The sequence below is a fragment of the Nipponia nippon genome, unplaced genomic scaffold (genome assembly GCF_047370975.1).
Source record: "Nipponia nippon isolate SJK-2023a ecotype South Korea unplaced genomic scaffold, ASM4737097v1 scaffold_1, whole genome shotgun sequence".
NCBI lineage: Eukaryota > Metazoa > Chordata > Aves > Pelecaniformes > Threskiornithidae > Nipponia > Nipponia nippon.
Genome location: NW_028262290.1, coordinates 8,775,058 through 8,800,823, shown reverse-complemented (window position 1 = coordinate 8,800,823; position 25,766 = coordinate 8,775,058). Strand labels below are relative to the sequence as shown.

Genomic DNA, 25,766 nt, shown 5'->3' with positions numbered 1-25,766 from the left:
ACAATGAATGGAAATGGTGCACAAGGAAACTAAGCAGCTTACGAGGTCCACAAGAAATAATTAAGGTGGAGTCTCCCCATGTAATGCCTTGGTCATGCAGATGAGGTGGTGTGGCATGCTAAAGTGATACCTGATCAAAGATGCCCATCTCCTAGATGGGGTTCTTCTAATGGACAGCCTAGGCCATCCATGACTGAAGTGCTTGAGTGATCATAGCAGCTAAATTAGGCACTTAAAATAGGGACCTGGGGTGGATTCTCAGCATCTCTTCTACAGAGAGAGCCAGGTCTCTCAGCCCCAGAAAACAGGTGAGTTGAATCTCTGCTCAAGTCACTGATTTCTGAGTCTACCTTAATTGCCCTTATATGTAACCTAAATACAGCATAGATCTGTCAGGAGACCACAGGCATATAAAGTTTAAGTTTTTTCCTTGAGAGAGGTCTAGAGCTGCCATAAGCTGAGAAGTGTGATGCCCACGACCACAAGCTTTCCAGCGGCCTGAAGCATTCATTCCTCTGCCGATGTCACCCGAGGGATAGGTGGGAGGGAAGTGGAATAAGGCTTCATTACACTTCTATACAACAGAGGAGGTTCTAGGAGTTAATGGATATATTGTGGGAAGAAGAATTGTGCACAGAGAGAAACACCTTTGATTTGATTACAATAAAAAATTTATTTTGATTCATATCATACTGAAAAATTAAATAAATAAAACATCAAAGAATGATTGAGTGAGACTCCCCACCATCAGAGAAAAAAAAATATTAGCATAATCGATCATGTAGTCAAAGAAAAATAGGAAGAAAATCTCATCATGGGAGAAAAAAAATGCTCAAGAGATTTGGCTTTGGTAAAAAACATAACACACATTGAAGGAGTGCTTCAGAGACTTTGCAGTGGTGGCAAAAACAGTCCAAGAGTTTCAAGCCTTGACATGTTGCTAAATGTTTTCCTTTGTTGTTCTTTTAAATAAAATAAACCCAGAATCCCAGGAACACACAGTCTTTGACATTGGCAGTGGGAATTAATTCTTCCCTCAGCATCATCTGTTGGTATCTCCTTATTCTGAAGGCATTTGAAAGAGCAGCAAAATTGTGGAGATGAGACAAAGATCTAACACAACAGTCAGTTGCCAAAAGGACTCTAGAAAAAGTTCCTCTGGAATAGAAATGTGATGGTACAGACTATCCCTCATCCTGCAGCTAGAAATGTCCACTCTCTGCTCTCCTCACACTCTGAAAAATGGACATCAGTGGTACACAGTTACTGCTTGCTGTTGGCAAGAAAATTAAATGGGAATTGCAGCTTGTTCCATGGTGAAGACACTAAATCTATCCATGATAGTATAAGCCATGATGTTTCATACATGCTGTCAGAGGCAGAATATTCAGGGAAAAATTGGAAATTTAATTTGGACAGCAAAAGGAAACTTTCAGAACAACACAGACTAGAAGACAGCTGATTTTTTTATCACTTTCTTTGATCTCAAACTGCCACCTGTGATTAAAAAGACCAATAGGAATTGAATTCTTCCAAGTCTTTCTAAAAATGACTGAAACAGCAATGAAGTGTTTCTGAGTTACTGACATCTGTCCATGAGGAAAAAAAATATTTGAAGCTCATGATGAAAAAAGTATCATCTCCAAAATCCAGCCACAGGGTGAAGATACCATTAGGGTCTTCCATGGAGTCTTTGTCCTCTTAAAGTTGCTTTTCTTGTATTACTGTGACATCTCACCAGGAGCATATTGTTTAACAACAATTTAAACAGTGGGAATGCTTAAAACAAACAAACATTGTTCAGGTAGAAACGTTTCATACTTTTGCAAAGTATGTACACGTAGAAGACAGTAAGCCCATTGAATTTGCTGTGCCTGTGACATGCAGGTGAGTTCTGCTGGCCACCATGCTAGGAAAGGCCTTCTTGACATGAGGATCATGAACAGGTCTCAGCACAAGGATTTGAAAATCCTGCCCTTTCCATATTGCTAAACTGAAGGGTCATGTGTGTACAGCAAAGGGAGCTCAGTTCCGCACACAGACGTCTGGCATTCTTGTCTCTTTATACACTGTGAGTCCAGTAATACTCATGCGGGTAAAGCAGTCCATGTTGGCGAGTGGTGCTGTGGCCCAAAATACGTATAGTCCAGCTGACCGTGCCATTGTGCTGTGAACTGCTGCCTTGGAGGGGAGCTCGCTGTTAACAACTGGCACGGAAAGACAAGGGGATAAATCTTGGACTGAAGCACATAACTGGTCGAAGGGCTAGGCTTTCACTGAGCTCAAATACTCATCCGCTTGGACATGCTGCCACAACTGGCGCATGAAAGATGAGCCATTTAAATGATTTCTAATTTGCCACAAACCCCATTGTAATGCATTAAAAATGAAATACGCCATTTTTTCCAAGCCTGACCTAAAGTCCCTTGAAGTCTGTGGCAAGAACTCCATTGGCTTCACCAGAGCTGAAAATGGGTCAATAATCCATGAATCCTATTTTCCTGATAGCGGGAAGAAAAAAAAAACACTGTTCCCCATTCTTCACTACCTGAACTGTGTTCTTGGATTCATACTTCATCTGTCCTTGAGGATTAAATGCGTTGATTCCAGCAAAAATCTGTGGATATAAAATCTCCACTGTCACTTCCCTCCTCTCACTGCCTAGAGGTACTGACATTAATACACTCGTTCCTCCAGAGATGCACATAATTTTGAAGTCTGGCTTACACTATGGGATCAGCTTGCGTAGATTGTGTCCTTGTAGATGCTGCTGCAGGGCAAAAGATTCCTCTTGTATTACTAGCTGATATCCCAACCCATGATATTTCTTCCATTTCAAATAGAGACCTTGCAAAGAGATTTGTAAAAAAATAAGAGGAAAAGTTTCCTTGGAACTTCTGGATATTTTTCCATAAAAAAGGTAAAAGCTACCTTTAAAAATTAGTCTTGTTTTGTGTTTGCTCAAATACAATATAGGAGTTGTTATTGTTTCTGACTACAAAAGTATACCACATGGAGGCTAGACTTTGGTTAATTTTTCCCCCTTTTATAAAAAAGTTTAAGTTAGGGTTTGTCATCTTTAAAAAAAAAAATCACATCTGTTGCACTATTATAAAAGGCACATATAAAAGACTGAAAGACAGAAGTCCACTTTCCAACCATAAACTGATTAAATAAAAATAAGCATTCCAGAGTATTTTCCACAAAAAAAAAAAGTAACAAAAATTATATATAACCAAACCAAACAAACACAAGTGGCTAAAAAGGCCATTTTTTTTTTTTTGCTGGAGTTTTCAGTATTGTTTTCTCTCTCATTATGGCTGTATAGGAAGCAATATTAAATAATATATGATCAGAGATTATTTGATCCGTATTTTCTAGATGCTATCAATGCAGAATGAGGCAATGGCTGAAAAATTTACTACTCCAGGCAACTTCATCACGTTTTTGCTTAATAGAGCATGAAACCAGAAGTAATAGAGGAAACAGAAGAGTCAGTTCAAAAAGAAGATCAACAGCAGAAGTGAATTCATTTCGTTGAGGTAATCCTTACTATGATGTTCACAGCTGCCCTAGCGGGGTCTCAAGTCCCAGAAGTTGTTTTCACTCTTCTTCAAGGATGTCCTGCCTTACTTGAGGAAAGAACGGACACAAAAACAGCAGTTCTTGTGCCCAGGTTTCCCTTAATTGCAACAGGAAGATCTTTCATCAGTAATTCAAGAATCGAGCTGTAGAGCCTAAGCAAAGATTCATTTATTCTCACAACTGATTGGTAGTTCCCAGTTGTCTGTAGATAGGAAATCACATGCAGCATGGAAGCCGGTCCTTGGCCGGGCTCCCTGCGGTGAGCATTGCAGCAGTGAGACACTCTGAATCCACCGCAGATTCACACATTCAAACCTGGCTGGCGCCCAGATCATCTTCACTGAGCTTTGTTCTGCTGCATGTTGGAAATTGCAGCCCCCACTTCTCCCCGTGGCCAGGGTCATCTACCCTTGAAAAAATTTATTTTTTCAATGGAGGCAAGAGTCAAAGTTACATTGAACTCAAAATCCCCATCATGGACACCTGTCTTCCGGAAAGCCCCAGCTGAAGCGTTGTTTTCCCAGTAATGATGCCAGTGTCCTTTGCTGTCTGCTCCAAAACCATACACATTCACCTAGGAAGTAAGAGAGAACTAGTGTTATGGCCTGGAAAGCAATTGGTCTTCATCTGAAATGTTGAAGAAACTCTCTTGATTCTCAGTTTATCTATAGCCAGCAGCACCTGAGGACCTCAGTGGTGTGCCAAGCTATTCTGTTGCATGAGATGATGCAACCACAGAGTAACAGACCAAGGCCTACTCAAGGGACATTACATCCTAAGCTATGCTGAGACCACCACCATACCTGAACCCAGAGAGAAAAGGAAATTTCTATCCATGAGTTCTTGTTCAGCAAGATGAAAAACATATTCTTGTCCCCTAAGCATGATGCTTGACCTCAGGAGGTCAGTGGCTTGGGATGGGAATCTCGTCTTTAGCTGCTTAAAGGCCACAAAGAATGGAAAAATTTTGGGTTTGCTCCTAGTCTTCCAAATGATAACGCAGGTTGACCCCCACTTATATGCTTAATTATATGTCATTTGCTGTCACTTCAGAGGCAGATGGACATTATGTTCTTTGTCTGTATACTCCTATGGCCTTTCCTCTCCCAACGGCCCATTTATCGATGGCTATGCCTGTTTCCTCTGGTGGTAAAAGTCCAAACATCACAGTTGACTTATTTAAACTGAGAGTGGTGATATGGCTGGGTTTGAATGCATCATAGCCCACAAAACAAGTGCCATAACCCACCCACACCTGGACCCACCCAAGTACGAGCTTGTGTTAAGTTATTTTTGGTAATGTCAGAGCCTTGCTCATTGCCTGCTTACCAGAAAACCTCCACCCAAGCTGCCTATCCTATCTGCCTTGACTATGGCACAGTTTCTGCCACCATCATTAGGAGTATTTACATCACTTCTCTGGGCAACGCAGGCCTAGGTGACAAAAGCTCTCTTTCGTCAGCAGACCTGTGTCCAGGCCAGGGATTTTGCCAGCATAGTGATTTTTATTTTCCATGCTGACAAGCCCATGTTTGCAGGATTTGGTAGAGCTGACCTGGCCTTACACTAACTAGCTGAGTCTCCTGTCACCTAGGAGCACCTCACGTCACTCAAGCCTGGGAACTTCCTCAAGTAAGTGCTGGAGCAGAGGCATTTACCATAACCTACTGTATAAATCCACGAGCTAGGGTTTGAGAATAGCCCATCTGCACTCCCCAAATTGGCTTATGTAAGAGCTGATCATTGAAGTTCTTCAGGTGAGGTTATGTTTAAGATTTAGATATCCAAATGGAGGTGCCTGAGCATCCATTACAGTCAGCAGTGATTCAGGCAGCACAGCCACTGGAAACCAGGGAGCGATCCTGCTCCCCTAATGTCTTACCAGGAGGTTGGTTTGCTGAATCAGCCTCTTGGCTCCACTGATTAGACAGATAAGACCTCAATGCAGTTGCCCAAACGTAAGTGCCATTTGAGATGTCCCTGGGTACCCAGTACATCTACTCAAAGCAGGCAGATGCCACACAAGGCCAAGGGATTCATAATTTTCTGGCTCAGCAGCTGGAGGCAGAGGGCATGTCCAGGGTAACACCAGTGGCTCTAGGTGCCTAAACAGTGAGAGAAAATATAATTTGGGCTTCCACTAACAAAATGGGCATGGACACCATCCATATTTAGATGTCTTTTAATGCCAAGTGGAATCTCACTATGTTTAATTATATTCCCCTGGAATACATCTTAAACCCTACCACTTGCTGATGTTAAAAAAATCAGTCACTATCAGTTGAGCTATGTGCATGTTACTAAGGACTCTGCATCTGTTTGAAGAAGCAAACGACAGAGAAGATAAAGAGGGGGGAAATAAAGGCTGAGTGAGTGGCCAGGACATGTTCCTGGTGCTTCAGTGTGAAATGCCCTGATTTTTTATCCAGATATATCCAAAGAAAAACAGCCAGACCTCATCGCATACGTGGAGTGCAAATATCAAAGACAGAAGGCCTGTGGAGGGGTATCTCCCATGATGCTGGAGCCAGTTTTCATAGACGTATTTCATAAAAGCTGGATTATAAACCAGGATCTAGGCAAAATTGGAGAGAAAGACTCATTAATAAAATACCCTGGGAAAAAACCAACAGTAGCATGTCATCCCTAAAGGACACTGGGGTAGGGGAGTGGGGGAGAAAGGAATAATAGTTATTCCCTGAGGGCAGGTGAAAGGGAAAAATGAAGTCCCATAGTTAAGTGCATTCAAGAATATTTCCCATGTGCAATTACACATGAATATTCCTTTCTTGGTCTTGATACCCCACCGGCTTACACTAATGTAAATCCTGGGTGATTCCTACTGAAACCAATGGGTATGAAATGGCACAAGTGAGAAGAAAATCAGGCATTCAGCTCTCCTTGCAGAGTCCTGCTGTAATGCAGGTGAGCTCTGGGCAGTTGGAGGCCTGAGCACGAGAAAGTGTAAGATGCCATGGCAGATTTCATAGAATCATAGAATCTTTTAGGTTGGAAAAGACCCTTAAGATCATTGAGTCCAACTGTAATTTGGGTGGGAATGTAGGAGCAACTGCATTTTCTGCACAATACTCCAACCATGTCTTGGTATCTCTATATGTACAGATCTAAGGAAACCAGGGGTCGGTCAGGTCTAAACTATCAGGAAGCCTATCAGGTTGCATCAGCTGCATTTCTCCTGTTTCCCAAACATCCTATTTTTCTATGCTTTTATTTTTTTTTAAAGACATAAATTGCACTTGGTTATCTCCTGGGGAAATTATGAGGCCATCTAATGGAGACAGAGCACTTAAGATCAGACCTGAGTGTACAGTAAATCCATGGACTGGTGGAAGCCCTTGGTTTCAACCCCCTTCCCTGAATCAGGCAAAGAGAGGCTTTTCCCTCCATGCTGTGTTTGTAATTAGAGTGACAGCATTTCCGTGCTATCTGGTTAGCTGCAGGGCTTTTCCTTTTACAAAGCCAGAGGTTAATTGCTGATATTGTATCTGTGTGTAATCGCTTCTCACAGGGTTATTTGCATTCTGCGGTGTGGGAAGAAATAAAGCTTCTCATCTTCCTGCTTGGGAAGCTACATGTTGCTCTCTACAACTACCTGAAAGGAAGTTGTAGTGAGGTGGGGGTCGGTCTCTTCTCTCAAGTAACAAGTGATAGGACAAGAGGAGATGGCCTCAAGTTGAGCCAGGGGAGGTTTAGATTGGATATTAGGAAAAATTTCTTCATCGAAAGGGCAGTCAGGCGTTGGAACAGGCTTCCCAGGGAAGTGGTTGAGTCCCCATCCCTGGAGATATTTAAAAGACGGGTAGATGTGGTGCTTAGGGACATGGTTTATGGTGGACTTGGCAGTGCTGGGTTAATGGTTGGACCTGATGATCTTAAGGGTCTTTTCCAACCTAGAGGATTCTATGATTCTATGCTGCTACATATCGCCCAGCAGCTCTGAGGCTAATGTCATACTTTACCAGCCCTTGAGACATTAGGAGCCTGAGCTCCTCTGAAAATCAGCCTCTCCAAAGGCTGAGACAATGAGACTTTTATTTTGCTGGAAGTTCTGTGGAAGAGGAAACGTCTTTTACCTCTCCCTACATAGCCTGCCTTGGTTATGTCCACAAACCATGCAGTTACAACAACAGAAGTCTTTGCACGGTGGCTAAAGGTGCAACATGGGAATGACCGTCCTGCCCCATGGGAAATCCTGCCCCTGGCAGTAGGGCATGTCTATTAAACCACAGCATACTTGGGCAGAGTCAGTATGTATGGGATGGACTCTTCTGACTGCTGTAGGGTGGGCACCGGGTTTGTCCATCTTTCTTTGACCTTCTCAGAGAAGTCAGGTCCCCTGACTGATTGCCTTTTACACATCCACACTATGAAATAAAATGGGTCAGATGTGTTTTGTTAGCCTTGAGGGAAGTGGCATGGCACAGATTGTGTCCACATTGCTCAATTCTGTCCCTGTGCAAAACAAGGAATATTCCCTGGTCTGCGTTATCTTCCAAACCCTGCTTGAACATTGCCTGGGAGAGTATTAATACACTTGGGACAAAATCAGTACAAACCTGGCCTGAGCCCAGTCTCCAGGCTTGTTTAATTGGGTACAGGCAGTGATTACAGCTGTGGGCTAAGAGCCTTCACCAAGAGCCATTGATACCATCTTGAATTCTCCACTGACTTGAAAACACACAGCTTTATTTCTGCACAGTTCACTTAGCTCTTTATTACTAGAAACTGACCCAGGAGTGAGAAACATCCTTGATGTTCAAATAGTCAAACTATTTTTAAAAAACTCCAAAGGCTCTCCACAGGTCAAAGTGTCATTACATCCAAATGACTGCAATGGGTGGGAACAGAGCAACTGCTGTGGAGGGTGAGCACAGCTGGCCAACAGTGCACCTTAATTCTCCCTGAGCAGTACCAGAGGAAGCAACCCAACTTTCAGAACACTGGTAATGCAATGGCATAGTCACAAGAACAGTTTCTTTCCAACCTCAGTTATTTAGTGGTTGATCTATGGCCTGAATGGCACACAGAAGCTAAATCTTTAGCTTAGCTGAGCCTTGTAAAGTGTGTGTATTCTGGTTGCAGTTTTTATGAATGTCAAGGGGTTCCTTGGATTCTTGCAGTCTCCCAAAGAGGCAGAAGACCTACAAGTAGATTAGCAGAACAAATTCACAAATCATCATTGCTCACCTTTTCTTTTTTGACTTTGATTTTCCGTGGAACTGGAACATATGTGCTGTTAGAAGAAAAAAAACAACACCAAGGTTAGTAAAAGCCCAACATATTAATATTTTCCTGTATTTCCAAAGAAAGACAGACTATTTTCCATGTACAGGAATAAATTCAAATTATTTGAAAATAATAAATTCAAGACATTGTTGGAAAATGAGGCTGCAATTAAGTAATACAGCATGAAAAGAACTGAGGTGTCACTGAAGCAAGTTTATAGGAAGCCATTACATTTTTTTAAATTTTCAAGTTAATTATTGACAGTAGGACACCAAAGATTTAGTTGACAATATATTGTAAAGTCAATGTTATGTGGAGTCCATGACTTCTAATTCTTGGCCCATGACTGTTGCAGTCTTTGCACTTCGATTATGGGAAGGGCTTTCCACTTAATTTCATGGCAGAAAAACCTTTTCCCACCAGGGGGAGACTTTTCCCCTCCTAAACCTTGTAGCTACTGCATACTTTTCAGAGTAGGTGGTAGTAGAGTTGATAATTTCGGTGGATATGTGCAACTCTGGCATTCCCAGTACACAGCCCCTCACCAGCAAATTCCACTCCTCCCCAGGGGGATGCTGAAGGCTTCCTGCAGTTCCCAGAATCAAACTTCCAAGTCATACCTTATGACTGGGTTGAAATCACGAGTCATGTCTTGAAAACAAAAAAATCTTTTCTTCCCATATCTCATGCACAGTGCCTGCTGGCATTGCACAGCTCATCACAAGTGCTATAAAAAAAATCTCCCTGAGTTTGTTTCAAGTGAGAAAATTCTGAACTGGCCTTGTAACTGGACTATGTCCCAAAATATACCCTGCATACTTTTTAGATGGGTTGTAATAAATCACCAAAAGCTTCCATTAGTTCAATCTAGATGTTTTTGCTTGATTTTTGGTAACAACAAGATTCCTGTAATTAGCACTTTATTTCTCTTTGAACCATGGATTATCAGCACATTGAAACATTAGTCTAAGTCTTCCCAAACGAGCGATGACCTGGAAATGTCCTCATCTCCTTAAGTACTTCTGGGCATCCCTGACCTTAGATCTCTGCCCCAGCCTGGATGCAGTGGAAGATGTGACAGATGGGTTCCAGCCCCCCGAGATCTGACACAAGATGCTAAGAGGGAAAGGGACACTCATGCAGACTTTTTAATCTGCCCTCGGCAAATCTACCCTTGCATCTGCTTCCCACGCCTGACCTTAGTTAGCAAAGTTGGTAGAGGTAGGCTTGGTGAGCCCATGTCTTTTTTGTGGTTATGAAGACATAAAGGACTTGTTTGCTGGTAAAATCTCCTCATTATTATATAAATAAACAGACAGTCTTTTCTGAAAAGGTGTTGTGGAGGAAACAAGAGGGCCATATTTCATGGACATCTAGCCAGGTACAGTAGAAGACCAAAGTGAACGGTATGCAATATTCAAGACAATATTGGCAGACAGCTCTAATCCAACCAGAAGACTATTGTAGCTCTTGCCAGATGACGTTAGTCATTTTAATCATGGGATATTTCATTTTTTCAGAAGCAATACCCAAGTCCTGCTGTCACTTGGCTGCAGAATTTCACACAACTGCACGGAAAGTATTGGCACACTGATTAAGACCAAATGGAGACCTACATTGTTATGATCGTGTAAAAACTGGGCGGCAGATCAGCCAGGGAGTTAGTGACCCAGTAAATACCACACAGGAGCGGGACAAGGAGTGAAGCCTGTGATGAAGGTGGTGTCCTGGTTTCAGCTGGCATAGAGTTAATCTTCTTCCTAGTAGCTGGTATAATGCTGCCTTTTGGATTTAGTATGAGAATAATGTTGATAACACACTGCTGTTTTAGTTGTTGCTGCTAAGTTGTGTTTATACTAGTCAAGGACTTTTCAGCTTCCCATGCTCTGCCAGGTGCACAAGGATTTAGGAGGGGGCACAGCCAGGACAGCTGACGCAGACTGGCCAAAGGGCTATTCCATACCATATGATGTCATGCTCAGTATATAAACTGGGGGGAGTTGGCTGGGGGGCAGGATTCGCTGCTCGGGGACAAGCTGGGCATTGATCAGCAAGTGGTGAGCAATTGCATTGTGCATCACTTGTTTTGTATTTTCTATTATTATTAATAATAATAATAATATTATTATTACTATTATTATTTTCTCTTCCTCTGCTGTCCTATTAAACTGTCTTTATCTCAACCCATGGGTTTTACTTTTTTTTTTCTGATTCTCTCCCCCATCCCACCGGGGTGGCAGGGAGGGTAAGTGAGCGGCTGTGTGGTGCTTAGTTGCCCGCTGGAGTTAAACCATGACAGGTGGCTACAGGTGGAATTCATGTAATCTGGAAAACATCTTCTATGAGCCACTTGTCAGGGCTCTAGTGAACTCTGCTGGCATCACTGGCCACCTTGTACAGGACATTTACTGTACCATTGACCCAAGTGGAAGATATGGAACACATTAAGGAATACAAAAATTGCTGTTTGCCAAACCAAGCGGAGATATATGGAGCTTTTTTCATTGTGGAGATTCTTAGAAGACTTGCAGAAGGCAAGTTAAGGCAACTTGGCTAAATATATAACTGACGAGGGCCTGAAGGTTTTCTGTCCCAGAAGGCTTTTCTTGGTCTTTTCTGGAACGATGCTCAATCTTAGAGAGCCACTTTGAAATGGGAAATCCATCAGTCAAATGCGACACATCTGAGAGAATCATTCAGCTAGCAATTCAATCTAATATTAAGGCCATCTGCAGTTTGGCTTTTCTTTTGAACCATAAGACAGGATGCTTATCTTTTTTAACTATGAGTGCGCTAAGGTAAGTATTTCTTCTCTTCTAAAATACTGAATTTCAGACGGGTTTATTTTTATTTGTTGCCTTCTCCCCTTTACAAATGTACAGCCAACAATTTCCTTATACACTGTCTGACATTGTGTTTAATGCATGCTCATAGGCTTATTCTGCTAGCCTAAAATTATGTTAAATGTATTGTTATGATTTGTGTGCTTAAGATTTTCTGGTTTTATTGCTCCAGCATGTGGCAGCTTATTAATTATGCAATTTGCCTGCTTTGAGTATGGCAAAAAATGTTAAAATACTGGTATTTCTTCCATGGGGTTGAATATTCACACACTAATTTATACCAGATGCTTACTAAGCCCATATATACAATCTAATTATAAATATATAATATATCCTGTAATTTATTAAGCAAAGATGTTTTTCCTTTCATGTGCTGTGACTGCCTTGTAGTCAACCAGTTATATCTTCCTGACAGGCTAAGGGCTCACTCAGCTTTACCGCTGCAACCCACTTGCTGCCACTTCTGAAGGTAAATACTCGATAAAAAATAGTGAACGGCTTTGCAATCTGGGCACAGAGCAGTGACAGTGATGGAAACATGAATGGGTGACGATGGCAGCAACTAGCCCTCTGTGGGCACCTCTTCCTAGCGCAGGCACAGATTTGACAAAGATGCAGCAAGGGGATTCATTCAAAGACCACTGAAGGCAGGTGGGAGCTTTCCATTGCTTCTGATAGGATTTGGATCCAGGCTTAAGGGCAGAGGTTCTCAACCTTTTTTTATCAATAGAACTTCTAAAAGAAAAAAAACCTAAGCCTTGGAAAAAAAGGTGATATTTTTAAGCCAATTTTCTAAGTGGGCTGATTTTTCTGAGATAAGAGTGTGTCCTGAAGATGGATTTTTTCAAGACAACTTAGGACTGTATATACTAAGTGCTGGTGGCAAAAACGTAAAAAGAGACTAAACCAGATTTGTTACAAGTTAAAAGTATCTTAATAAGCGAAAAGAATCTAAAATGCATTTGCAAATAGAGAAAAAAAAAAGAAAAGACGAAATAGAACTCCATTTGTTGTCCCATCAAAAAGTTTTCCTTACAAATGTGAAGCGGGTCTTATCCCCAGTCAACAGGGAGATACTTTTACAAGTTTTTAATCTTCTGAGAGTCTGAAATTGGGAAAAAAGTTGAAATGTTTTGAAATACTTCTCTCTGGAATAAAGTAATCTGATGTGCTGTCGCTGTCTTTGTGTAGCAGGGCGCCACCGAGCAATCCCGCCAGGCTGCGGCTTTACATCCAGCAGATAACCTCACACACAGTACAAATGTCACGTATTTCATTCTCTGGATTAGGAAAAGCCAGCTTATAGGAAGGGAGAGAATCTGCTAGCAGGTGTCCAGAAGAAACATGCGTTTTGTTCACATTTCTAATTCTACTGCTGCCATAAATTTACTTCTGAAGCACAAACATTTACCGAACATTTACTTCTGTTACGTTCATTACATGAACATTTACTTGTGAAAGCACAAAGAAGAAATGGAGAATAAATACTAGTGTGGAACATTATTGACAGGTAAAATATTAATTTAAAGCTAAGGCACACAGGTAACACACGAAACAACGGTGTCTCCTCTGCATGGCTCTCGATCACCTTCCACCAGGAAAGATGGATGGATGGAACTCCTGACCGACCTGTCCACGGGAGCATGCTGTGGGTGGGGACTAAGTGTCCCAGTCTGCTTCTGCTCTCACTGCCTTCTGTGAGCAGCCTGAACATCCCTCTCTGCCTCCTTGTCCTCTTCTGCAAGTGGGATAATATATGTTGGAGGACCACTTGGCCACCCAAGTGTATCCGATGGGATAATCCAGATGTCTAGGACCACTGCTGAATGAATAACCTACCAAACACCTCATTCTGCAGATGGCTTTCTCATGGGTACATCTGGGTACGGGCATGTTGGCTGCACCCGCTGTACTCCCAAGGGACTGGAGAGGAGGAAGGATGAGCAGAAGCCCAAAATGAGGCACTGAACCCCAAAGCCCAGCAAGCCACTGCTCAAACTGCCCATCTCCAGCAGTAAAAAATCTCCCTTTCATTTCTCTGAGACCACTGTGTGGGGCTGCGAAGATCTGGATCTTCTCCTCAAAGACTGCACCATAACATCAAGGTTTTCTTAGAAAGCAAGTGTTCAGGACTGAACCCTGACCTGAGAGTGTTTGTAAAGCTCCCCTAGGCCTTATCAGAAGCAAGAACTTGCCCAGCTTGGGCTTTTCTGTCCTACAGCAACATGTTGGGGCTCCCACCCCTTCAGCCTGCCCACCCAGGGCTGTCCTTACTCACAAGTTGATGGTGCCTGTGGTGAGAGCGGTGACAACCCAGCGCAGGTCCAGGGTTTTGAAGGGGATCAGGATCATGCTCACGTTTTCTGCCAGCTCTTTGTAGCTCTCAGGGTAAACGAAGTGGTGAGTGGTCTTGCTCCCAACATCTGATTCGTAGCCAGTGGTGGGGGCACGGTTCATTCTGCAGCCCAAAAGTAAGAATTGAGAGAGTGAGGAAGCAGGAGAGGAATTAGGTAGGTACAAACATGTGTGATTCTTCCCCAGATCATTTGCTTCAGGTGGCAGGAAAATGCTCCCACGGCTAAGGAGAGTGCTGTATGCAGGCTCTTCAGATAGCCTTGACAGAGTGTAGTGGTCCTCAAGCAGGCTGAAATGACCATCACCCATAGCAGATAAATTAAAAGTAAATGAAAGCTCAGCTTTAGTGTGGGATTCCTTGGACTGAATGGGAGTTTCTGCCAAGCAAGTGTATCTCTGAGCACATCCCTGGGTTCCCTTTACAGTCAGCAGAGAGCTGGTCAAAAAAAGCAGTGAGTCTATAAGGACACATCTCCTTTCATCCTAAAGCTGAAGCCTCCAGTAGGTGAGAAAAATATTGCCCTGAAGTCCATCAGCTTGACTTCTTGCAGTTTCATTCCCCATCTGTACAGGTGTATTTAGATGTCTAGGGTCAAGGTAACAGACCATGTTATGTGTGATAAGCAAATATTTCTTATGGTCCTCCCATGAAAAGGCACCAAAGCCACAGTGACAAATCCAGGACCTACTGCTGCCATTTCATTTACTCAAACCTTACTTTGTAGTATGTCCCCCTACTTCGATACATCTACTTAGGGTTGCTCCACACACACATAGTGTGCTTTCAGTAACCCTGGGGTCAGTTCATGGAGATCTGCCCAGGGCCCACCAGGGCTCAGTCAAAACGTGTTGGCCGAATAGGGCTACCTTTTGTTGGGTGTATCAGGGAACAGAGTGGGTTCTGAACTCAGGACTGCAGAAACACGTCTGCATGTGGTCCCTCCTGAAAGCAAATCTGGGGACACATCAACAATTCCCTCCCTGATGCATTAGCTGACTGCTAGTAGAGATTTGCATGTTTCTGTGGTGCAGTGTAATGCAGATTAGAGATCCCCAAAGTGGCTCTGACTGACCTTGCATGAATCCATGGTGCTGTGCAACACTGTGGAGAAACACCCAAGCTGGCTCTGAGCCGAATGGGATTTTTCTGCAGCCCAGTGGAGTGTCCTGCAGAGACATTAGCTCAGCTCCTCGCAGAAGTGCAGGGAGGACAAGGAAGGATGTAGCTGACGAGATGATGAGGAGCATTGTACATTGCCAGACAACATGTTGCCCTGGTCACTGATAACGGAGTAGGTAAAATCTGTTTATCAAGTCTATGCCAGGCTGTGTTATTGCAATGCCCCCCCTAGGTGAATTAGTTAAGTTTAACTCCCTGAAAGAGAGTTATTAGCATAGGCAGACTATCCTGCCAGCCTGCGAGCACTTGTTATTGAGTTAACCTCTTCCCTGCCAGTGACCCACATTGTACTGTGTAGAAATACTCTGTAAACATGAGACTTACTATGTTTTATCTTGAGAATAGTCAAGCTGAGGTATAAACTATGGGGTTTTCTTTCTGTCAGGACAAAGCCAAGGGTGACATCTTAGTTATCTTACTCACACCCTGCCCTCGGGTCTATGTACCTTCCTCACCATCCGTGGTGGGGCTTCCTGCGTGGCGTGGCAGAAGGCAATGTTCACACCCAGTCTGAGCAAGAAGGACCAAGCAGGAATTTACTTCCATCATGAAAGCAGATAGTTAAACAAATAAAAGTAGGTTCGAACACAGTGTTTGGAAGGAAAGGTGTCCCCTCAGACTCCCTGGCTCTTCCCCACGCTTGGCTGTATTGCCAGAGCACGTGCAAGTGAATATCAGGTCACCAGAGATTTTATTTGTTGGATTAACACACAAAAGAGTCACCTGCTCTTCACAAATTTCCACAATGAATCCTAAAACCTTGTGCCATCGCTTCAGATCTGGCTTGAGATCCCTAAAACAGAAATCAGAGCCCGGAAGGTTCAATTTCAAATCACTGAGAGTTTCTTCCTTGACAGGGATGCACAGCAATAGGAAGGGTTAGGCCTCAGAGCAGAAACCCACATCTGAGTGCATTACTCTTTAGTTACTACTCAAAAAAGTAGCCTTTGAGTCTAGCAAAGCCTTTTCTGCATGAATCTGGACATGTAGGCCACGCAAGATAAGAAAGTCCACACAGGAACGGGGCTGTCTCCATAGGAGGGACACAGAGTTAAGCATAAATGCACCTCAGCTGCCTCACATTTACAACCTGCAGCATTAATATTGAGGGCTCTTCACTTTCCTTTGTGGATCTGAAGACCAGGTTGGCTGCCTCCACCTTTGGGAAGGTACTTTTGGCAGAGGGCAAGGCATGCAGCTGAAGGAAGCCACTCCTGAAATGATTTAACGTGAACATCATGTGTCATCTAAAGACCCTAGAGTGCGTCCAAGCCACATTGGAAGCCAAGTGGCCTAAAGTGGCTTAACAGTACAAATAGTGCTCATCTTCTGCTGATTCACTCTTGACTTCAGTGCACAGCTTCCTGCTAAAAGTTAAGTTGTTTCTGAGAGTATAATCCCACATGTGGTATTTTCAATAGCAATCCCTCCCTTCCAGGCCCTTTGACCTGCCTTGTGTTGCTCCCCAAATTGTGCTGTACTGGCAGCTGTGGTGTGAAGCCTGGACAACACGTTGGAGATGAACTTAGTCAGCCCAGATATCTTGGCTGCCCTGTGGGTGATTAGCTCTGCTTACCTACTTACCGCTTGCGTTTCAGTGGGACAAAATAGCCAACCTTCATTGCCTCAAAAGGAAGACACAATGCGACCCTTTACAAAGTAATCGTAGCCAACCAGTTGTCTCCTGTCCATTGCAAAGTGGCTTTGGCTTTCCCACCCCACCATTGCTTAAGAATGAACCAGTGCAAGAAAGTCAAATCTGACACAGCCAATTCAGCGTCTAAAAGATCACTTGTGAGTACTAGCTGCAGCCATATCTTTTACTCAAAACTGCATGGTTTTTTAGTTATTTTTTTTTAACACAGGCAATTATGGATAGTGCAGAACAAGCTACAGTATCAACACCTATTCATCTTTTTTTTCCAAGCTAAAACATGAGGTCATATCTCCAACACACATAGTTTACATCCCTGGAACTTAGACTTGACCCAAGTACCAGATTCACTAGATAGGCCCTGAAATCTTGTTTGCTCACTTATCCCCCAAAATACCAGTGAATGTTAAACAACAGAGACATCTGGAGCTGCGGTGGTACCTACTCACCTGAGCACAAAGTCGTGGGAGTCAATATCTTGGCCATACTGAGACTGCCGAAGGTTCCCAGAGTTGCCCACGACGGCGCACCGTCTGCACATGTAAGTGCCTTGCTCCTGCAGTGGATCCCCAACCCCAGGAATGATCCCAAACAATTCCTTGAGAGTAGCATTAATATTCTTCGGAGTTTTCTCTCCTTGCAGTTTCTGTTAGGGAGAAAAATCACTCCAGGTTACCAATATAGATAGCTTTTCTGTGAGCAAGACGTAGCTTCAAATGTCTTCTCAAAGACCATTCCTGCATCTACCTGCAGACACTGTCTCGCAGTAAGCGTTACAAGGCTTTGGGTTGGGAGCAGAAGTGTGGAAAAAAAAAAAAGTGGAAAATCCCTTCCCATTAACTTTTTTAACTTGGTTCCCCTTTTCCCTTCCCTTTCCTCAGATTCCCTCACCTCCTCAGTCTCTATCTAGCCACAGTGGAACAGATCATGCGTTCTCCCCAAGGCTGCCCTTAGCAGAATAAATGTTCCTCTGGTGTCTATAAATGTAATCCCATCTTGGGCCAGATATCTTCTGTTAGCACATGTATAAGATTTCTTTTAACCCTCCTAGGAAGGACAGAAGAGTCGCAGGGAATCTGAGGGAGCACAGAAGTGGCTGCCAGCCCTTCCACAAATTTTGGCATATGCCAGAAGTGGGAGTGGGAGATCTTATTGCTGCTGTTCTGGACTGTGGAGGAATCAGCCGCTAGTGCAATAGGAAACTACGGTAGAGTTGAGTTAGCCCTGAGGGTTGGAGATGTAAAATCATCTAAAAAATTCTCCAGGATGAAGAAAACCACCCGGACCTTGGTCATTGTGTCTGTTGCCGTGGAGGGAAACTCTTTTGTAGCTGCTCTGTGGTGCATGGTGGAAACAATGGTGGATTGGGAAGGTACAGGCAAGGTGCAGGGCAGGTGATGGTCAGACACTCCCTTTCTGGGGCTTTGCTCTCTGAGGGCTATTAAAGAGGTTGGGAGTGCTGGCAGGCTCACAAAAAGCATTGCCCACCCTTGTGGTGCCGCTTGCTTGCAAGTTCACAAAGAGAGAACGGCTCCTAACACAAAATCTGCCAAAAGGCTCTGCCTTTGCTCTGCCAGCCCAGGGCAAGGAGAGACAGGGAGGGAGGGAGGAGAAACACCTTTTCCCACGACTCCCAGCAATGGCCTGGGGTAATCTGGCTTTAGTTTCCAATGTGTTTCCCTCGACTGCACCAGGAACTGTTAATTTGTCCTGCTATCTCTCTCTGTCTCTCTCTCACACAAACAGATGTATCACTGTAGTTTTTGTATAGATTTCATGTTGCCTCTTTGCAGACTTATGTAAAGCAACCTTCTTTGCACTGAATTGAACAACAGGTCTGTGGAGCTCAGAGCTACAAGACAACATTGCGGTCAAGAATTTGAAACAAATAAGAAAAGGAAAGGTTGCATATATAGATGTAATCTCCCTGTTAATCCTTGCTAGCCTATATACTCATATAGGGACTGCACAAGGTGATTAGGATGCAAGGTAATTAGGATGCCCAGACAAGCACTGTCATTATTACCACGTATGTCACTATTCAGTGGATGGCTCAATTATTTAAGTGAAAAAGGTTATCTTCTTCTAAATTTGTGTGTAATGCTACAAACACATGTTCACATATCTAAACTCTTGTGTATTCTTTATGAATCCAATCTAACCTGTTTTTACTCTGAATACATGAAAAACACTTAATGTTAGAAAGCCTGCAGCCTTCAAAATAAATGGGCACTTCATAGATGTCTTAGAGTGTAGTATCAGATGTATAATGTAGAAAAATCCAACCTGTTTTTTAAAAAGGAACTTATTTTGAGTTATTTGGACACATATGTGCATACAGCCATGTATACACTCTCTCTGTAAAGGTGAACTGACTTTAAATGTCTTTAAGAAATGCAAGGGGAAACCACGAAACATGCACCAAAACATTTTTAAGAACATCATAGTTATTCTGGGGAAAAAAACAAAGACCTATTCTTGAACTAATTTTGCCTGAGAAAAATCAGATGAGGAAGGTAATTTTCAGAAAATTCTAAGTACCTGAGCCCCCTTTTTAAGTTAAATTGCCTTTTCAGCCAGAATGACAGCATCAGTAAAGGAAAGGACCTGGAGTATTGACTTCTGTTTGATGCATTAAAATGGTAAGAAACATTATTGTGGATAGGCACCTCCATTTACACAGAACAGTGATCTGCCTTTTCTTTCTGTTATGCTGCTATCGGTCCAAGTAACTCTGTTGCAACCACATTAAAACACCAGCCAGGAAGCAGGACACCACTGTCCTACGATCCCTTGGTTGTACACAATTTCCACAGCAGAGATTATTACTTACGTTAGAGATTCCTTCAATGACCTTAAATAGGACGATGACTTCATTGCACTGTGTGCTGAACATTGATACAATAAGACATCCATCCTTAACTCATTGAAAGTGCTCTGGTTTAATTTGCTCGGTGATTATCTGATTGGACTACGCTTTTCAGGCCTAGTCTTCCATCAGCACTGGTTAGTCTTTGACATTTTAGCAAAAGAGAGCAGAGCAGGCAATGAAGATGGTTAACTCCATGGCAGATGATAGGTTTTAAAAGTTCAGACTTAATGTGCAGCCAGTTCCTTATTGCACAATGTTTACTTGGCTTCTTGAAAAAGACCATTTTAATAGCATTACAATTACAAGCCAATTACAGTTCACTTTCCCACATCAAGTTTTTGTCCTTTTTCTTGAGTAATATGTGTCTTTTTATTTTAACAATCTCCCACCAGTCTGGCCTTTCCCATAAATCAACAAAAGCACTGGGTGAAAGTCTGTCCATACCGTGCAAGGCAGAGCCATGTCAGTGCCATGTGGCTCTGCTGAGACAGCATCCTCCCTCCAAGTACCGTAGATGTGTGCCAGGGATATCTGTATGGATACAGCTGTGAGAAGTGGGCTTAAATACACTGAAATACCTGACCCTTGTGTCCTGAGGGAAGTGGCTGCTTTTCTCAGAAGTCTGTACAAGCAACAGCTGTGTCTAATGATGCAGCTTAACTTCTTGCCCAAGTCCAAAATGCATCTTAACCCACCTTGTGTCCACATATAAAATATCACTAGGTCACTTAACACTCCGGCTCCCCTCCATAAAATATTTATCCGGCACTTGAGAGTCAACTCTTCACCTTAGGTTGTTAAGAAGTATGATTGGAAGTCCAGTTTGAGAAGTTTCCTAATCATCTTCACAGGGAAGACAAACTACCCTGTCCTCCCAGCCTTGGAAACTCCCCACTTCACACGCAGAAGTTTACCAGCTGGTTTAGCATCTTCTTATTTTAAAAAAGCAAGAAAGAAAAAAAAAAAAGAGAAAGAAAAAAGAACCCTCAAAGTTTATGCACTTCCTTTTTTTACCCATGAATGGCTTTCTCAGGAAGAGCCTGTTGCTCCTTCTCGCACCACGGTGTGCACACCTCCGTTAAGGATGACAAGGGACTTTTTGCTGCTTTTATAAACTTCTCGGAAAGCTTGCCTGGGCTCTCCGGTACCATCGCATCACCAGCGATCACCAAGAAGCAATATCCAAAACTCAGCTAACGGGGTGCAAGGGGGGGGATGTGAATTCAGCCAAGGCTGCTCTGGAGTGGTGAGGACACAGCTACAGTCAGGAGAGCCTCAGAGGAAAGCTCTCCTGGTGCCTGTGCACCCCATCCATGGACAAATCTGACAGCATATTAAATACACCTTCAAAATCCCAACTTATTAGCAGGTAGAAAATATCCTGCTTAACCTGTAATCACTGGTGTGATGTGGATGCAGACGGAAAATGGATTGAGACACAACCCTCATGGTGGACAGGCAGGTATAGGTGTGGGTCTGGACGCAGCCAGCACTGCTGGGGCAGCCCTCCTGCAAGCACATGACCAGGCAGCCTGGGGAAGCTGGTGTAGCAATACTGTTTTTTGTGGCTTTTCTAATTTTTTTTAACTGTTTTTAAAAGATAAAGAGGCAATAAAGCCCCATGAGAATCTCTTTTGCACAGCTACTAACTACCTTGCTGTAGCAGTTTGGAGGCATTAATACTCATGCAACGCTTCCCAGCTATAAGACATTGTACAAAGATTAATCCTAGCAACAGCCTGGTGGGGCAAATCCAGGTAATCTCCATTTTGCAGACTGAAGGAGAGGTTAAAAGGAAACCAGCAATTTTAAAAATGCCTCCTTGGTCTGGAAAACACGGCATTATGATTGTTATATTTAACGTCCTGCAATTACTATGCATCAAAGAGATTAAGGGGAAGAATATAAGGGCCTTCAAGAGTTTGGACTCTGTTTAATGATTTGGGTCTGTCAAAAAATATGCATTCTCAAATATGAATGTAATGTGCATATATTATGTAAATAGCACACAATAATATGCATATGCCAAATTGTATGATTTCTGACTTCCATGGCTGGTGCATGTCACCTCCACACTACTCTAATGAGCAAAGACCCTGCCTCCACTAGCTCTGCGTGCCCTCATTTCTGGCTGCAGGATGCTTGCAGCTCCGCACAGTGCATCGCAGCGCTTAGAGGGACCCATGAGCTTGGACCACCTTCAGATCCATCTGTCCTCACCGCAGGAGACCCTGGAGGTGCAGCCCAGCTAGACGTATGCAGCGGCTGCCAGCAGGGATAACGGATAGCCCAGGGTGAGGTTCTCTCTCCCAGCATGTTCAAGGCTGGTCTAAATGTCACGCTTGCACCCAAGCAGTACACCACGAGGTGGGACTGGGCACGTAGCAGGCACTGGGACTAAAGCCTGGGACCTGGGATGGATTTGCTACCACCTTCTACTGTGAACACTCTACCTTCCGAGCATTGAGCTCTTTGTATTGAGCCTTTAGTTTTGCTTTCAAAGCATCAGTGTCCCAGTTTTAAAGACGACTTGTGGTGATCAAAGTACTTGGGCAAATTTTCTACAAAGAGCATTCAAAATGCATGACTCAGGTGCCAAGTTGCTCTGCTGCTGTCTTAAAAATAAGTACAGCTTCCACAACTTCCCCAGCACATGTGTTGAGGATGCCCTTTTGTTCGCCATTTGGTTAGCAAATCTTTAAGCCACATATTACATTTTTTCCTACAAACATAAGGACTAAAAGCTAACATTTTCTTTTAGATAGGCTAATCACATGGCCCCAAAAGCTGAGCTTTCTTCCAAAAAAAACCAAAACAAAACCCTCAAATATCATAAGACTCAAGATAAAAATTGTTATAACGTGGTAGTTTACAAACAATGTGCTACAGATAAGATTGCCAGGGTACTCTGAGCCTGATTTTACTTATCACAGCTTTAATCCATCAACCTCAGCAGGGTTATTTTGTATTTAGAACAGCAGGTTATGATCTCATATTTTTTATACTTTCTGACCACCAAAAACAATGCCAAAAAACCCTGAGAATAAAACAAGAAAACTATAAATAAATTATAATTCTTGTCCTGTTTCCTTATATACAGGTTACTAAATTTAGTGGAAATGTCCACAGCATTTGTGTCATGGAACAACAATGAAAAACTTGCAGATGAACCAGCTCAGGGAGGTGGGAAAAAAATATAAACAGAAAGAAATGCATCACATAACATAAAGTGCCAATTTCCAAAACACTGAGACTCTCACAGTCCCTGAGCGTAAGATGAAGGAAGGCAGAAGGATGGACAGAGAGAGACACACAGGTAGAGGAGAAGAGAAAAAGAGAGGAGAGGAGAGGAGGGGAGGGGAGGGGAGGGGAGGGGAGGGGAGGGGAGGGGAGGGGAGGGGAGGGGAGAGGAGAGGAGAGGAGAGGAGAGGAGAGGAGAGGAGAGGAGAGGAGAGGAGAGGAGAGGAGAGGAGAGGAGAGGGAGAGAGGGAGGAATTTCTAACAAGCTGGTTACAGTCTGGGGTATTATTAATGCCAGATCATCTCCAAGAGGAGGACTCCAATTCAACTTTAAGTCACAAGAAGCACAGAGTAGCCACAGGGGTATACACAGGAGGAGAATTTGGGCCATTATTTGTAAGCCAACTAATGGGAGAGTTTATCAGCTGGGTAGGTTTAAGCAAATGAAAAGGAAGTAACAGCCCTGACAACAGCCCCCTTGTTTCCATGAGCATTTTCAAGTGCCTTCTTCAGAAGCAGCCCTGCCCTGTGCAGCAGGACAAGCTGCTGTAGGGATGGTGGCACTGCCCTTCTCTTCCCTGCTCCTTCCCACCCACACGGATGGTACCACTAACTCCAGTATGGACAACGCAATTTTATTCACAGCAGCTGGGAATATTTCCTTCCAAAAGGCCACATCCTACCACACTGGAAGAACTTAATATATTCTCCAAATAAACCATGAAGCAGCCTGGCACCCATGTGAAGAGCTGTAAGCAAATGAAACCACCCCATCCTTTGGCCCCAAGTGTCACTTCATCTCAAATACTGGTCATTAGGCTCTGAAATCAGTCCTCACTTTCCTAGAAGTGGAGGGATACTAATGCTACAGGACTATTTGGATGAATAATCCTTATTCATATATATAGCAACAGGGTTAACGGGAAGGGAAGGCAGACTGAGCTTGGTAGACAGATAGCTCTCCGGCAAGGGCTCTGCCTGTGTTTAGTCCAAGCACATCACATGGGTGTCCCTGTGACAGCCTTATAATAAATAGTTCCAGTGCAGTCACTGTCATCTCAGTTACAGCATAATGAAACCACCACGCTGTCTGAAGTCAGTTCCTGAGAGTGAACGCAGTCATTTCTCCCCTGAAATGAAGTTTAAGCATTCTCAGATCTCCTCATGCCTCATCTTTTAAGTGCAAATATGGTAAAAAGTCACAAATTATTGAGTTGGCCAAGTAAGCGATAGTAAAACATGGCCATGAGCAATATTTTCTTTAGGACTGGCAGAAATCTCAGAATCACTTTGAAGATGAGCCTAAGAATGAACAGCAAAAAGGGAGTGGAGTCAGGATGCACCTGGGAATTACTTACTGTAGAAATGACACTGACTGTCTCAGAAAGGCTTACCCAAAGCAACATGTATGTAAGAAATATGTTGCAATGAGGAGCTGAGGCCACATCATGCCTGGGTTTACCCAGAAGCATCTTTCAGAGGAGTCAGGGCACCTTCTCCATCTACTACAGTTTAGGGTATTTTCAGTAAGTAACGGATCTCCAATAAACAATGCAGTTTTGGGGGACACCAAAATATTTCACACATTCTAGTTGAAGGTAAGCTCTGGCTGAAAAAAAATACGGTGGAAAAAGTGTAGAAATCTTAGAAGATTTATTTTTACCATCTAAGAAAAACAGCTTTGATTTTGTATTCTGAAATGGTGTATTCCCTTTGAACATGACCTGAATTCAAAAAATGAATGAAAACACTAAAAATAGGGTTAGACAGCCCTGAAAATTAATGGACAGCTTTTATTTGGGCTGGAGGGGGAAGAAAAAGAAGACTTTGGCTGTCCTGAAAGTCACTAGTTTTTGATTTAGTTGAAAGCGAAACACCCCTCCCCCCAAAAAATCTGTTTCAGGTTGAGCTGAAGTGAGATATTTGTGCTATTTTTTTTTTTTTTTTTAGTTTCATTACAAGGAGAATCAGAAATTCAGACTTCTGTACTGAAAGTCCCAAACTTTTTCTTCCTTTTTAATTTTTTTTTAAAGAGAATGCATTGACACCTCATGTTTAAATCAGAGTGGGGTCTGAGTGCAGAATGCAGCGTGGCTTCGCTCTGGGGTGATGACAAAGCCTTAGCAGAGGCACCCTGCCCACCCAGCTGTGTCTCGCAGGACTCCTCCTCAGCCTGGGTGCTGCAGGAGTGCAGCCCCCACACCGATGCCAGGATTTAGGATTGATCATCCCACCTTCTCCTTGGCACCTCCTCGAGGTGCTGATTGCTCCTGTTTTTTGTATTCAGAGGCAATACGGAAGCATTTCACAACCAGCCTCAACACTCATGGTGTCCATGAACAACCTCATCCTCTCATCTACTGAGCTTGATTTGAGGTATCCCCCCTCCAAAAACTGCCAGTTGTTAGATCAGCTCAGCTCCCTGGTGAAACCTCATCCCAGGTGAAGGGGAAGTAGGACCTGAGCTTGCCATCTTCCCTTCTCATGGCTCCAGCAAAACCCAGCGAGGAAATGTGGGCACCAGAAGGAAAAGTGTCTGCGGGCTGCAAGAAAAAAACATAAGCAATGGGAAATCTGAGTCATGGCCAAGGGGCAGGTGAAAGGATGCAATGCCTGGAATACGTGAGACTCATAGCAAAAAGGAGGGTTTCATCACAAAATGAGGATATCCTTTATGCAACAGTTAAAGACATTGGAGTTCAGTGGCATCTCTTTTTCACCAGTAAATGCAACAGCCAGTAGAGTGACAAGTGATAAATCAGATACAACCTCATTCCCACAGCACTTGAC

General features: G+C 43.3%; 1 protein-coding gene across 11 annotated transcripts in view; it reads right to left on the bottom strand.

Annotated features, from left to right (window-relative positions):
- Positions 1–648: 648 nt before the first annotated feature.
- Positions 649–25,766, bottom strand: part of ST3GAL1 (ST3 beta-galactoside alpha-2,3-sialyltransferase 1) — an 83,942-nt gene continuing 58,824 nt past the window's right edge. For all 11 annotated transcript variants that reach the window (XM_087745114.1, XM_087745197.1, XM_087745246.1 and 8 more), the window contains 5 exons: positions 17,314–17,510; positions 13,954–14,133; positions 8,794–8,839; positions 6,041–6,160; positions 649–4,159 (listed from right to left, as the gene is read on the bottom strand). In XM_087745114.1, coding sequence (XP_087601240.1) covers positions 3,986–4,159; positions 6,041–6,160; positions 8,794–8,839; positions 13,954–14,133; positions 17,314–17,510 — 717 coding nt within the window. In that variant the 3' untranslated portion in view covers positions 649–3,985. The remainder of the gene's footprint in view (positions 4,160–6,040; positions 6,161–8,793; positions 8,840–13,953; positions 14,134–17,313; positions 17,511–25,766) is intronic.